General features: G+C 37.4%; 1 protein-coding gene across 1 annotated transcript in view; it reads left to right on the top strand.

Moving 5' to 3' along the window:
* Window positions 1-15,311, top strand: part of LOC126259821 (syntaxin-6) — a 203,582-nt gene extending 188,271 nt beyond the window's left edge. The window contains exons 3-7 of the mRNA XM_049956863.1: window positions 6,510-6,604; window positions 6,746-6,805; window positions 10,775-11,007; window positions 11,729-11,823; window positions 12,401-15,311. Of these exons, the coding sequence (XP_049812820.1) occupies window positions 6,510-6,604; window positions 6,746-6,805; window positions 10,775-11,007; window positions 11,729-11,823; window positions 12,401-12,477 (560 nt within the window). The 3' untranslated portion in view covers window positions 12,478-15,311. The remainder of the gene's footprint in view (window positions 1-6,509; window positions 6,605-6,745; window positions 6,806-10,774; window positions 11,008-11,728; window positions 11,824-12,400) is intronic.
* The last annotated feature ends 203 nt before the right edge of the window (window positions 15,312-15,514 follow it).

Genomic DNA, 15,514 nt, shown 5'->3' with positions numbered 1-15,514 from the left:
GAACAACCGAAATAAAATGTTCAAACGTACTTCCGTTCTGTATTTTAATTTAAAAAACCTTCCTGTTACCAACTATTCGTTTAAAATTGTGAGCCATATGTTTGTGACTATTACAGCGCCATCTATCACAAAGCGCAAAAAGTAGTCCAACTAAAACATTCATATTTCTTTACGTACTACACAAATATGTAATAAATGGGGGGTTCCTATTTTAAAAAACGCAGTTTATATCCGTTTGACCTATGGCAGCGCCATTTAGCGGGCCAACCATAGCAGCATCTGGTTTCCCCCTTCAAGCTAGACAAGTTTCGTACTTTGTAGTTTTTTCGTTTGATGCTTATTTCGTGAGATATTTGGCCCGGTCACGATCAATGGACCACCCTGTATACATCATAGATGTTTGAGACTAGAAAAGGTCTCTAGAAGCATATAGTTTCATTTCATTAAAGCAGCTGTGTTTGGATTGCAGGCCGGATCCCCCGTGTTTGCTCGATGTTGAGATGCTATTCCAGTACAGTTGGAGTGCCTCTGCAATGCTATTTGAGTTTAGAGGGAATACCAGGTGAGCTGAGGCGTGAATGTGAATTTGCATTGAGGGAGGAGGCGTTTTGGGGTAATCCGTGCAGTTGTGCAAAGCCACTGCGCCATGGTAGCGTGAGCTAGCGCATCTGCCTAATGCGCAGGAGACGGGTTTGAGTCATGGTTTTGGTACAAATTTGCATTCGTCTTTTAGTCTTCAAACATAAAAAATGTAAATGATCATTTGTTCGAAATCGTAAATCTTCGAAAGTTCTTACCGATTGTTTCTAAATTTTGACACGACGTTGCCTTCCAAGAAGCGCATGTTTTCGTAATGTATGTAATACATAAATAAATATTTAATATTAGTCAGTTCTAACTGAACTTTCCCTACTTAACACATTATAACACAGAAACCAATTACCGCACGAGTATCAGACTTGGTAGCATTAATGTCAAGGACATGACGAAGAGAAATAATGCAGAATCAATACGAAGCATGTCCGTAGGTGTGCTGGCTACCTCTGTTGGTAAACTGCGCTTCAGATCAGCACATGTGTGAATGTTTCCCTGGTAAACCCTGTCCTTCAGGTAGCCCCACAACCAGAAATCACAGGGAGTGAGACCAGGTGATCGTGCCGGCCAAATATTTGGAAATGATCGGCTGATAGTTCGATTGTTTCCAAATGTGTTTGGGAGAAGCAGGTGAACTTTACGAGTGATGTGCTATGGGGCCCCATCCTGCATGAAAACTATCTAGTTAAATATGTCTCTCTCCTCTGGGGCGGGTATGACGTATTGTTGTGTCAAAACATTGTTCCCGCCGCCCGAAGTGGCCGTGTGGTTCTAGGCGCTGAAGTTCAAATGGCTCTGAGCACTATGGGACTCAACTGCTGAGGTCATTAGTCCCCTAGAACTTAGAACTAGTTAAACCTAACTAACCTAAGGACATCACAAACATCCATGCCCGAGGCAGGATTCGAACCTGCGACCGTAGTGGTCTTGCGGTTCCAGACTGCAGCGCCTTTAACCGCACGGCCACTTCGGCCGGCTAGGCGCTGAAGTCTGGAACCGCGAGACCGCTACGGTCGCAGGTTCGAATCCTGCCTCGGGCATGGATGTGTGTGATGTCCTTAGGTTAGTTAGGTTTAACTAGTTCTGAGGTCATTAGTCCCCTGGAACTTAGAAGTTGAGTCCCATAGTGCTCAGGGCCACACATTGTTCCCGTACTGTACCGAAAGTCTTAAATGGATTTCTGCCCCTGATACGCCTTCCGACCACAAAAAACGGATCACTGAACGTTGCTCTGTTTTGGTGCAAATAGACTGCGGAGCAGCCATGATTAACAGCACGGCAGCGATAACGAAACTAACCTAGCGGCTTGAATATTGCAAAGGTATAACAACAAATAAACAAAGCATTCGTCATCAACGTAAAACGACAGTACTACCAAAATAAACAAAAATATAACTAAATTGCGGATGATAATTGACTTACCCTCATAGTTTAAATGCTCCTCTAAACTCAACTTCCATACCTCCATTATCTACACTGCTTCTTGACGCCTGGGCTTCCTACTTCTGAATCAGTAGAACACGTAGGACCAAAAAAGTGTTAGTGTTTCATGTCTGGTCGTTGCCAAACATAACGATCAAACAGTGTTGTGATACTTTAGCAGTCATTATAAAATGTTATATTACGTTCGAGATTTTGATGCTACAAAAACAAATACCTGGTCTATCGCAGGCACTAACTACGATTCCTCCTAGGAAAAGAAATCTAACATTCATAGGTGTACTAGCCACACCACTTGAGGGACGACTGAGACAGGGCTTGATACGGTCGCGCAGCTCCTAATACATGATCAGGAAATAAGCACTGCATGCATCCTCTGCCGCCTGTTTCGACTCCCTCTACGTCTGTCTAACCCCCTGCGGTCTCCAACCCCTCGCCATCTCTGCCCCCCATTTCCACCCTCTATCTCCTCGTAACCCCCCCCCCCCACCCCATCCACCACCTCCTAACTCTGCCCCCCCCCCCGCCCCCCGTCTCCGCCGGGGCTCTTCCCAAGGTTGGAACGTGGTCTCAGAACCTATTTAGTAATATTTAAAACGTTTCCCTCAGTGTTCTCCAAAACCATTCTCTCTGTGTGGTGGGTGAAATTAATAAACAATAATACACACCAGTACCTGTAATATGCAGTCCCTCGCAGATCTCAAGCTTACCTGTGCTGGAATACAACATAACACTTTGTCATATAAAGGGCAGTTATAAGAAAATAAGGTAGATGAAAGAAAGTAAGTAAGCTTTTTATTGTTTCAGAACTAAATGCCATAACTGTTACTACTTTTTTCCACTGTAAGATGAAATGGTCAATTTACTTATTTTTTTCCATTTGTCTCATTTTCATGTGACTGCCACTTACATAAGACAGGCAAGCTGAACAGTTGTTACGTTGTTAGCAGCAGTCTACAATCCTGTTGCTGTCTGCGCATCTGTATTTTGCTCGGATATGTGCAGTAGAATACCTAGCACAATACTTTGGCTTGAGCCTACAGCAATATCTGCCAGCTAAAAGACTGGGCATTGGCTCAGTTGTGACACTAAGGTGGAAAGGAACCATGTCAGCATATTTTTGGAACAAATATTTGTAAACCCGCGATGATGTCATTCGAAATCACCTGATTAGACTGTGAACTCTGTTCATTTAGATTTTGAAGAAGAATTTTGATGATGTGCATCTGACAAGCCTAAGTTACAATACACTGAGTTTACGAAAGTCGTGGGATACCTTATAATATGTATCACACCTCCTTTTGTCCATGCAGCAATTTGACCTGGCATGGGCTCAAAAAGTGATTAAAAGTCCTCTGCAAAAATATGAGCCATGCTGCCTCTTTAACGATTCATTATTGCAAAAGTGTTGCTAGTGCAGGACTTTGTGTGAACTGACCTCCTGATAACGTCCCATAAGCGTTAATGGGATTCATCTCGGGTAATCAGGGAGGACAAATCTTTCACTCAAATTGTCCATAATGTTCCTCGCACCAGTTGCGAACATTTGTGACCTGGTGCCCACATGGTGCATTGTAATCCATAAAAATTCCATCATTGTTTGGAAACATTAAGTCCATGAATGGCTGCAAATGGTCTCCAGTTAGCTAAACCTAATCATTTCCAGTCAGTGATTGGTTCAGTTGGACCAGAGGACCCAGTCCATTCTGTGTAAACACAGCCCGCACCATTATGGAGCCAGCACCAGATTGCACAGTGCCTTGTAAAAAAAACTTGGGTCCATGGCTTTGTGGGGTGTGTCACACATGACCCCTACCGTCAGCTCTTACCAGCTGAAATTGGGACTCATCTGACCAGGCCATGGTTCTCCAGTCATCTGGGGTCCAACTGACATGTCTCAAGGCCAGGAGAGGTGCTGAAGGCAATGTCACAGTGTTAGCAAAGGCACTTTCATCAGTCATATGCTACCATAGCCCATTACCACTAATTTTTGCCACACTGCCCTAATGTATATGTTCGGTTATTTCACACAGTGTTGCTTGTCAGTTAGCACTGACAACTCTACACAAATGCAACTACTCTCGGTCATTAAGTGAAGGCTGTTGGCCACTGCATTGTCCATGGTGAGAGGTAGTGAGTGAAATGTGGTATTCTCGGCACACTCTTGGCACTGTGGATTTTGGCATTCCCTAATGGTGTCTGAAATAGAATGTTCTATGCATCTAGCTCCAGCTACCATTCTCCATTCAAAATTTGTTAATTCCCATTGTGTGGCCATAATCACATTGGAAACCTTTTCACATAAATCATCTGAGTACAAATGACAGTTCCACCAATGGAATGCCCTTTTATACTTTTTGTACGCAATACCACTGTCATCTGCATATTGCTATTGCATGACTTTTGTCACCTCAGTGTGTTTTCTATAGGTGTGAAAACAGCTACTTGTCAAACTTTGTTAATTACAAAATAATGCAAAGCAGGGAATGGAGGAAGTGAACTCCCCTTAGCATGTGTCACAGGGGTAGAAATGGTGTGAGAGTCAACAAGCCCCAACTCCCCCACCCATTGCTAGTATTAACCAGATGCTTTGCGTTGAGCAGCTATCAAACGAGAAATTAGGTCATTTTACTGCACATTGTAACTCACCATCTCAGAGGAGAACTAACTTTGGGTGTACCCAGGGAAGTGTGTTTTCACCCTTCTTGTTCGTGTTGTATATTGATCTTGCAGACAATACTAATAGTAGCCTCACACTTTTCGCAGGTCAAGCAGTTATGTGTAATTAAGAACTGCCTGAAAAAAGCCGCACAGGTATTCAGGCAGATCATGATAAGCTTTCAAAGTGGTTCAAAGATTGGCAGCTTGCTTTAAATGAGCACTTTATGCTTTTTTGTTTCGTAGTGTCCTATGACTATAGTATCACTGAGTCGCAGTTGGTGTTGATCAACTCATACAAATACCCGAGTATAAAACTTATTTAAAAAACTTATATAAAAGCTTATATATTTCCCACGTGAAATGTTTCCCTCTATTATATTCATATTGAGTATAAAACTTTGGGAGGATATGACACAAAATAGTCACATAGGCTAAGTTGTAAGTAAAGCAGGTGGCAGACTTCAATTTGCTCATAGAATACAAGGAAAACACGATCAGTCTATGAAGGAGTGTGAGGACAATATTAGATTAATTATAGAATGCAAAGAAGCAATTAAACAGTCATTCTTCCCACTCTCCACATGTGAATGGAGCAGCAAGAAGCCCTAATGTATAGTGGCTAGCATTGCTGCCTCTGCATCACGAGGTCCCGAGTTCGATTCCTGGCCAGGTTGAGGACTTCCTCTGCCTGGGGACTGGTGTTTGTGTTGTCCTCATCATTTCATCCTCATCATCATCCATGACAGTGGCTAGATTGGGTTGTGAAAAAATTGGGACTTTGTATGGGCACTGATGACTGCGCAGTTGAGTGCCCCACAAAGTACCCTCTGCCATGCATTTCACAGTGGTTTGGAGTGTACGGATGAGGATTGTAGATGTGGAGAAGTTGTACATAACACCCTGGTTGACCTGCGATTGCATTGTCAGTCATATTGGAGCCAACAAATTAAAAGCACAGCACAATGTTTAATATGTAATGCATACTACACACATTATGGCTATTTTTAGATCCATAACATTAGCAGTGGCTGAACATAGAAGACTTGCTGCATGAAGCCATCAGACTGGTACTATTTAAAAAAATTAAATGGCACAATTCACAAGGAAAGTTTGACAAGCTGTGGTGAGATCTGATGTATTGTCTTTGACAGAGGGTAGCTTTTATTTACAGTGAGTGGAGGGACTTGATCTGCTGGAAGCCTGATTGCTGATTACTATTTGTGATACAATTTGGCAGTAGGCCCAGTGGCACAGTAAAACTCAGCCTTTTTTAATAGTCTTACTAACAGTGGAATCCAGATAAACATAACAGGTATCTACTATTTAAAATAACAGCAAAATAATATGTTAAAAAGGACAGTTTAATATTTGATCTTAAAGCAGAAATGCAGTACATTTGTGGAAGAAGAATAATTGATCTTAAAGCAGAAATGCAGTACATTTGTTGAAGAAGAATAATATTAATTTATATCTGAGACTGACATCTTATTTTGGAGTGGATATGAGCTGAGATTAAAGTATTTTGTTACAGTTTTCATAATGAAAAATATGCATGTTCTTTCAACTAATCTGTATATTTTGTGACATTTGGCTAAAGGCAGTTTAGCCTAACCATCTTGCAGGTATCATCACCATTATTTTTTATTTTTATTTTTTTTAGAAAAAGTTTGGTGGAAGCTGCAAGAGCTGTAGAAATGATAAATATATGCCTGGGGGGGGGATTGACAGCTGCTTTGTGGTTCAATAATCTGTGTACTGTGCGGTATTTTCTTATTATGTCTTGTAAACTATGGTTGCAGCCTTAACTTTTTCACGCATTGTTGAGAAAAATCCAGGAAAATTTAAAATTGACAACAAGGAATTGAGCAGCCGGAGGAATTTTATAGATCAAACACGAGACGAAGTGAAGGTGAGAAAATTTGTTTCTGCTTTTTTTCCAAATATTAATTACAGATTGTCAACTGTTAGACTGAATGTCACTATAAAGTTGTTAACATACTGCTGTCTACAAAATAAGTAATTCTCTGTTCTCGTTTGATCTCCTCTGCAGACAATGAAAGACAAGATGAACATTTCAAGAGGTAGAGACAGGGATCGCACTGCAAGACAGGTAATATTACGTTTAATCCCACTCCCATTCCACAGCTCTTTGCTTAATTTTATGTAAGTCACTTTACATGGTTATCACATAATAGTCTAATAACATATCAATATTTTACAAGATATGAATAAAAATCCCCGAAATAACATTACAAGAATGAATGTACTTGGAAAGAATCTTCTTCTTCTTGGCTTCTAAGTGTCTCTAAGGTCCCATGCTAATCTCACATACTGCCACCAAATACTTCTGTCTTGTGCTACTTCTAGCTAATTACTTATACCCAGCCAGTTGCATATTGTTTTAACTTCATTTAGCCATGTATTTCCAGGTGTCTCCATTGAGCTTTTATGAAATGACTTCACTCCTAAATATTCTTGTAACCACTTGATCCTCTTTCATTTTGATGAGATGGAGTCAGAACCATGTTACATTGGTTTGAGGTGCATTATAGTGAATTCTCATTGATATCTCAGCAACCAAATTCACCTGTTGTAAATCATACGGTACCCACCTGGGTTGCTGTCGGGTGTCATCACCATGTATGAAAATCAGTGGCCTGTTATTTACGTGAAATACATGATCTGTGCGTAGTTTAGTTTTAGTTTAGTTTAGTTATCTCATGTTCCATAGATCATTTTCACGATTATTGTATCGATATGATGTGGAACTGTGTGTGTGTGTGTGTGTGTGTGTGTGTGTGTGTGCTAATATTAATATTACTGAAATTTTTTAGTTCTACACATGCAACTACATTTAGAGGTACAATTCTTTTTTTACCAGTTTTGAAACAGAAACTCGTCCATGGAATAGGAGGAGTTGTCCAAAAGAAATGATTTTAAGCTAGATTTAAAACTTGATCTGCTACCTGCCAGACACTTTGTTGTTTGGCAATTGATCAAGGATTTTTGTTGCTGAATAATGTACTCATTTTTGAGTAACTGACAGCTTCAATAATGGATAGTAAAGGTTATTTTTCCCTCTAGTGTTGTACATATCGACATCACTGTTCTTCGCGAATTGAGATGGATTATTTATAATGAATTTCATTAGCGAATATATGTACTCCGATGGTGCAGGTAAAATACCCAGCTCCTTCAATAGATGCCTACATGATGTCCTTGGGTGAACATCACTAATTATTCTCCCTGCTCTCTTTTTTGCAATCAATACTTTATGTCTAAGTGGTGAGTTACCCCAGAAAACTATTCCATAAGACATTATTGAGTGGAAATATGCAAAGTACATTAGGAGGTTGATCTGTTTATTACCAAGACTCGCAATTATACAAAGAGCGAAAGAAGCTGAACTTAATTGTTTGAGACACTCAGTAAAATGCATCTTCCTGTTCAAGTTGTCATCAATGTGAACACTCAAAATTTGAAGAAATCTACCCTGTTAACTGGGCCCCGTTAATATGCTACATCAATTGTCAGTATGACTCTATTCGGTGTTCAGAACTGGATATAGTGAGTTTTTTCAAAATTAAGAGAGAGTCCATTTTCTGAGAACCACTTAATAATTCTTTGAAAGACATCCTTAACAATATCTTCATCTGCTTTTTCAGAAATGGGATTTATTATAACACTCATGTCATCTGCAAAAAGTACTGGTTCTGCTTGCTGAACGTTAAGTGAGAGGTCATTCACATGAATAACGAACAGCAAAGGACCCAAAAGTGAACCCTGAGGGACTCCCTTTGTGATAACTCCCAATTCATTACAATTTACCACCCTCCCAACGTTATTTGTTATATTCAACACAACGTTTTGCTTTCTGTTTGTTAAGTATGACTCAAGTCAGCTGTGTGTATAGCCTTCAGTTCCATAAAACCTGAGTTTTTCTAAGAGTGTGACATCTTGCGAGAATGCCCACTGGCTACCCTACTGCATCCCCCCCCCCTCTCCCCTCCCAATGAAAATACTCTGAAAAGATCCCACATTGAAACCCACTACTTACAAACATAAGACAATGACCACACATCTCTCTCATTGTAAAATTTTTAACAGGTAAAGGAGACATTTAGTTTTTTCAGTAACTAAGTTCAATTACAACAGTAGAGCTATTTAAACAACTAACAATAGTGGTCTCGAAATTCTCTCTCCACTAAGAAAGCAACAACTTTTATTATTACTACTACTAAGCCACATCTAATACCAATACCACCAAAACTTCACACAATTTCTTAGCTAAAACCAAAAATTCAAGTGGCCATTGGAACATTCAACGAAATTAAAATAGTGAATGAAAATTTTACTGAAATATTTCAGTAGACACAATAAAAAGTATCAGCTGAAAACCACTGCATGAAATTTGCTAAGCCACTTCAACACACAGAAAAAAAAGAGGTGGGAGAACGTTTCCAAAAAGTTTATTAAACCATTATTTCGCCACAAGCAGTATGAGACACCATTGAAAATACTAAATTTAATAACTGTGTATCAGTGCACAAACAATTTTGTCAGAATTTAAGAACCACTACAACTACAACTGAAATTGCATGCCACGAAATCTAAACACACTGCTAATATTTGGATGAAAGATTGAAAACTACTAAATTTAATATTCGAATACAGTGCACAAACCACATGCCGACTGGTGTGGCCGCTTCAGTCTGGAATCGAGTGACCGCTACGGTCGCAGGTTCGAATCCTGCCTCGGGCATGGATGTGTGTGTTGTCCTTAGGTTAGTTGGGTTTAAGTTGTTCTAAGTTCTAGGGGACTGATGACCTCAGATGTTAAGTCCCATAGTGTTCAGAGCCAGTTTTTTTGAACAAACCACATCTGGATCCCCTTTGTACCACATTGGTAGTGGTTGCTGTCTGGGTCCACTTAGACTCTGCTGTCAAAGTGTGCAACCTCTATCTCCCTTCTGAAAGGACACTTACAGCTGCTGCCTCAACTGCTCTCTCTCTGCAACTCCACTGTCTCCTCCTCTTTATAAGGGATTTTAATGCCCATCGCCCTTTGTGGGCAGTGCTTTCTCATCTAGTTGGGGTCTCCTCATAAACCTTCCAGCAGGAATATTCCATCCTGTGCCGTCTTCCTATCGTCCATACCAGTTGACCCATGGTTCTTCACTCAAGAGTGCCCTCCCCCCCTCTTTCCCAAATCAGCCTACCAACAATAGGGTGTTTATTCTAACTCTATTGAAAATAATGCATCATAAGAAAAAAATGAGCTACATGAAAAGTTAATATTAGTAAAAGGGTCATCTGCCTATGCTGCATCTGGCTACTTCCTAACCACCCCTCCTGTGTGAACAGGTCAGCCTTCTGTTTCCAGATGGGAACCCCCATTTTTATTGTATGCTCAGGTTCTGCTTCAAAAAATATATATGGTTTACTCAAGCCATTGTTTTCCACTGAAGGTGGATGACATTGTAATTGGCAAATATCAGGTTTCCTGTTTCTCCAATTAAGAACCAACACACACATTCATACATTTCTTTTGTGATGTAAATGTAAACCTTTGTGTTCTAATGGTTGATATTTATGTTTGAAATTTACTGTGCTGTTTCAAATTTGATTGTACTGTTTGAAGATCTGGTTAGAAACTACATTTTGCATGATCCAAGAACAATGATGTGGATGTAACAGTTTTCCTTTCCAACTAAGATGTTGGATATGAAAGCTTTACCTTTATGTGTGTATTCTCCTACTGCTACTTGATAAGTAGATTTTTCATCTAGCCAGTTACATTATATATAACCTCCTTCCCATCTTTGTGTCTGAACTTTTTCAGCCACTTTCCTTTTTACCACTGTCCCTTTTTTCTTCTTCGAATTTGTCATACGAGATTGGTTGTATTGCAGGTTTAGCATTTCTTAATGGATTTCACTGATATAATTTCTAGGAGTTTTAAGTTAAATGGCCAGTTAGTGTGTTTATTACTTAATTTTCTGATTATTTACATTTGGTCACTGTTTGTTTCTTTAGTATTTACGTATATCAGTCCAATTAACTTTGGTGTATTTCACAGCCTCTTCTTGAGAACAGTCCTGTGAGAGTGCCATCTACTCATGGAACAACAAAATATTCAAAACTGGAAAATGAACTGGACAGTCCCAACAGACAATTCTTAGATGATACTCTGCAGCAACAGAACCATATGCTCCGTAGTCAAGATGAACAATTGGATATAATCAGTGACTCTGTGGGAACCCTTAAAACAGTATCCAGGCAGATTGGAAATGAACTGGATGAGCAAGCAGTGTAAGTATTCATCAGAACTAATGTAGAGACTTTTAGAAGTCAGATGTATTCTTCCTGTAAATATTAGCCACTCACTTAGATTTGTTTCTTGTCGTAATATCCTTCGCACTGTAACGAAACTTCTGTTTCCAAAACAGGGAGATTTAAATCCTTGTTTTTTACATAATTCATTTTTCTATTTCAGTTGTGCATTTTTATTGCATGGCTAGTTTCAATGACACTCAAACATCTTCAGATCTATGTTGTTGTTTATTCTGATGTATAGTTCACATACAGGCACGGTGGGTTATGTACGCAAGTACATAAATCTAAAAATGATTGTGTGTGATTGAAACTAGTCACACAGTAAAAGAAATGAACAACTAAGATAGAAAAACAAATCATATATAAAACAAATTTTAAAAATCAACACAGTTGCAGAATTCTCTTGCAATGAATAAGTTAACCACAGTCACAGTGAGACTTCATTTTATGAGTATGGTGATTGTGAATTCTCTTGCAATGAATAAGTTAACCACAGTCACAGTGAGACTTCATTTTACGAGTATGGTGATTGTCAGGGGTTAATGCATTGTACTTCATTTTCAATGATTATTGTTGTGTGTGTGTGTGTGTGTGTGTGTGTGTGTGTGTGTGTGTGTGTGTGTGTGTATATGAATTCTTAAGATTTGCAAGAACATAATAATTTTTATGAAAATTTGATGGAAATATCTTTTCACAGGATGCTTGATGAATTTGGTAATGAAATGGAAAACACTGATTCAAAACTTGACTCTACAATGAAAAGAGTAGCTAAGGTTTTCCATATTTCAAATGGTATGTCTTCCATTTTTTTCATGTCTACAGTTCTTTTCTTAATGACCATGCATAGTAATTGTAAGACAAGCCTTAAATCTTCTAACCCATATCTAACATCACAACCCTGTACTATTCCTGACATTATCAGGTTAACTATGCCTGCATGCTCAAAATGAAAATTTGAGTACCCACTGGGGAGAGCTCTTGTCCACAGCTAGTATAAGAGATTAAGTTTAAAGACAATTAAATGCTGCATGGTAAGTTTAAGTACCAATGTTTTGGTTTAAAATAGATGCAGTAATTTCTGAAGCATCATATGTAGAGAAAACCACTTAAAATGAATGTGTTAATTTGTCACTAAAAAAGCAATCATCTTCAGTATACCTGCTGGTGATTTTTTTCACATTGTGAGATGGGTAATGCAGTTCAATATTTCATGTATCCCAGGCAACAGAAATATAAAGTACTTAAGAGCTTTCATGTGCATGTGTGTGCGTGAGAGAGAGAGAGAGAGAGAGAGAGAGAGAGAGAGAGATAACTGAGTGCAAGTGCACACACATCCTATGTCCTTTTTAACTTTTCCTTTTTTTCATAGATCGAAGACAATGGATTGCTATTGGAGTACTGTCGGGAATAATGGTTATTGTCATCATCCTGTTCATCTTTACATGAGGAGACCTACAAGCAGATTTGTGACAGTGCATGAATTTGTGTTTTATTTTCCTTATACTGCTGCATACAAGACGAAAGAGAAATTTTGGCACTGAGTGTGTAACATTCTTTGTGCAATAACTGTTACAAAATAGTTATAAATCATTGTTATATACATTGTTGAATAACATTGGGGGCTAGGATCACACAGTTAAATTTCTGATTTTTCATATGAAAGTGTAAGTATTACTGAAGGGGTGCTTTATTATTTATACAAGGTTTTTATTCATAGCTTATAGGATTTTATAAATTAGTTTTACTGTGCCTGTTATACAGCACTTTACCTAACATTCAAAATATGATCAAGAAGTAAAACTGTACTTACAGTGTGTTACTACAAAGTACATACTGAGATTTAAATAGTGAGTCAGCAGTTTTGTTTGCAGTTTACATTTATTTTTTGTAAATTCGCAGGTGATGCAAATAATGTATAATGTATATAATAGAAATAAAGAAAATAATTCTAAGTGATGTTTTATGCATAAAGTTGCAAAACATTTTATTAACTCAAAAGACTATTTGGTGCCAACCATCAACTTAACCTTTAATTCTAGAGATAATCATCTGGTATGTGCAAAAGATGTAGATGACAGGTAATATAAAAACTTAATGTACTGGAATTACTAGTGTTACTTATATGAAAAGATGATTTTCACAATTAATATAAGAAAAATACCAGTAGATATATATAGATAAGGTGTGCATCTATACCATCTGTTTGGTAATGGATTGCAAGTAAAAAGAGACTTTAATAACAGCAAAAGAAAAGTTCTAGATAGAATCAGATCCTCTCCCAACAAAAATCAAGTGGGACATGTTACTCAGAGGAGCTTCATGATATAAGTGAGAGCTTCAAAATGTAAATAATTTCACATTGTCACTTTGAAATGTATGGACTGTGTTACTCCACTTTCCTTAGGTACTTATAAGTCTTTTAATAGTGTCTAAGATTTTATTTATGCTTGTCTACTACACTATTACAATAAAGTAAATAGTTAAAACTGATCATTTTCAGTTATCCTCTAGGGAACAGCTGTATTATATTTTACTGTTTTAAATTTATGGTGCTGCTACAATGTATTGTTATGCACACTCTTTACTGTTCCTTCATATTACAGTATTCTGTAGTTAAGTTTCTTTCAATGATACTTCATGTAATTTTGTAAATACCTCATTTAGTTGTGATTTATACTGGTATGAACATTGTGTAAAAGACTGACTGACATTTGCCTGCTTTAAATGTGTATTTGCATATGCTACATTGGTATTGGCATAAAATTTTCATTGTTTGTTTCCAGTACAAATGAATTGTTCATAATAATTAATTTTGAACTGTGGGTGACAGACTGCAGAATTTGCCAGTGTTAAGAATAAGAGCAGTATCACACAGTAAAATAACAATTTGTAATTTCAAAATAGTGTATCAAAATCATTTGTTTAGTATAGCAAATCCACCAGAGAAAGCATTCATATTGCAGCATTTTTTTTACCTCATCTGGTTCAAAAATGAAACAAATTATACCTTACTAATGAATGTGTCGCATTTTTTAAATTGCTGTATAGATTTCTCTTTGTCAGCAGCAGCGGCGATAGGTTGAATGACTGTACTGCTGTTAGAGATAAATGGCATTTATGTGGACAATCGTAAGTTTCTGAGATTCATCTCAATGAAACATGCCACTTGCAATAGGATTGACTCTAACAAAATGTTAATTATTAAGACACAGCTGTGTTAATATAATAGAGAGTGGTATCAGACCACTTCTGTAAATACACTGGGTTTATATTTTGTGATGGTGATATGAAACTGAAGGTGCACAACTGAAATTTATTGGACTGAATTTCATAAGAAATTGGACCAGATAAGAGAAAATAAAAAACAAATGTATTGAATATTACAAGTATTTTTTGATTACAGAACATCTTTGGTTGTTAAACATTTATCATATTTTCAAAAACAAAAAGTTTGCTGAAAAGGAGCAAACAGTACTTCAAACTTAGATACAGATATTTGATAGGTAGTCTAACATTTCTTTATGTGAAAATACACAGAATACAGTTTATGTATATGTTAAAATTTTAGTTATTTATTTGTGTTCTGGATTTTAAAAAGCAGACTTTACTATATGTGCAATAAATTTACAAATATAGCCAGTTATTTTCAGTTTTATCCAGTTAATGATCCATTAACCTTAACAACGAGAACTGATATACTGTGTAGACAGAGGTGCAATGGATTGATACATGAGAATCATGAAATTTATGTTGTTGTTTTCGTTCATAAACAATGTACATAGTAGCCGCACATCATAAGTGTGCCAGTTGGTTGGCTGTCTTTTTTTCCCCCTTTATACATACAAGTAACAAAAGATTCTCTCAACTTCAATGTCTTATAGAATTGTATTATTGTGTTCTTAAGCTTTTTAAATAAATGTAGATTTGAAACTGTACATAATAATTTAAAATAGGCTCTAAGGATTATTGAAGTGTACATCAGAGGTGCAAGTTTATGGTGGTTCAGAAGAAAAAACCACTGTATAATCCTACTGATGGTCCCATTGTGTTGAATAACATGTGTCCTAAAACTGCATTTTGTGCGGAAATGTTAAGTGAACAATTACTCAATAGGGTAGTCACAGAAACTGGACTTTCTTGTCTTATTTTATTTACTCTCTCATACTGCTTATCAAAGTCAACTTTCTTCTTGATAGAAAAATGCGGAAAATTTGAAAATATCAAAAATGAAAATGGAATTGATTTTTAATTTCTGTACCATTTCTGTTAAATTCTATAATAAATTACAGAATGAACCTATATGGGCTTTTGTGAATAACATTTCATTTCTTTTCAGTTTGTTACAGACCAGCACTAATAACAGTTGCAACAGGTGATGGAGTCAGTTTCCATAACCAGCAACTTGCGTGAGATTCCATACAGTTCAGCAGTCTTACATGAATCAAATCTAAAGAATATCTACATAACTTAAAAAATATGCTTA

The sequence above is a fragment of the Schistocerca nitens genome, chromosome 5 (genome assembly GCF_023898315.1).
Source record: "Schistocerca nitens isolate TAMUIC-IGC-003100 chromosome 5, iqSchNite1.1, whole genome shotgun sequence".
Taxonomy (NCBI): domain Eukaryota; kingdom Metazoa; phylum Arthropoda; class Insecta; order Orthoptera; family Acrididae; genus Schistocerca; species Schistocerca nitens.
The sequence above is the reverse complement of the archived record's forward strand: the minus strand, read 5'-3'. Positions and strand labels throughout refer to the sequence as shown.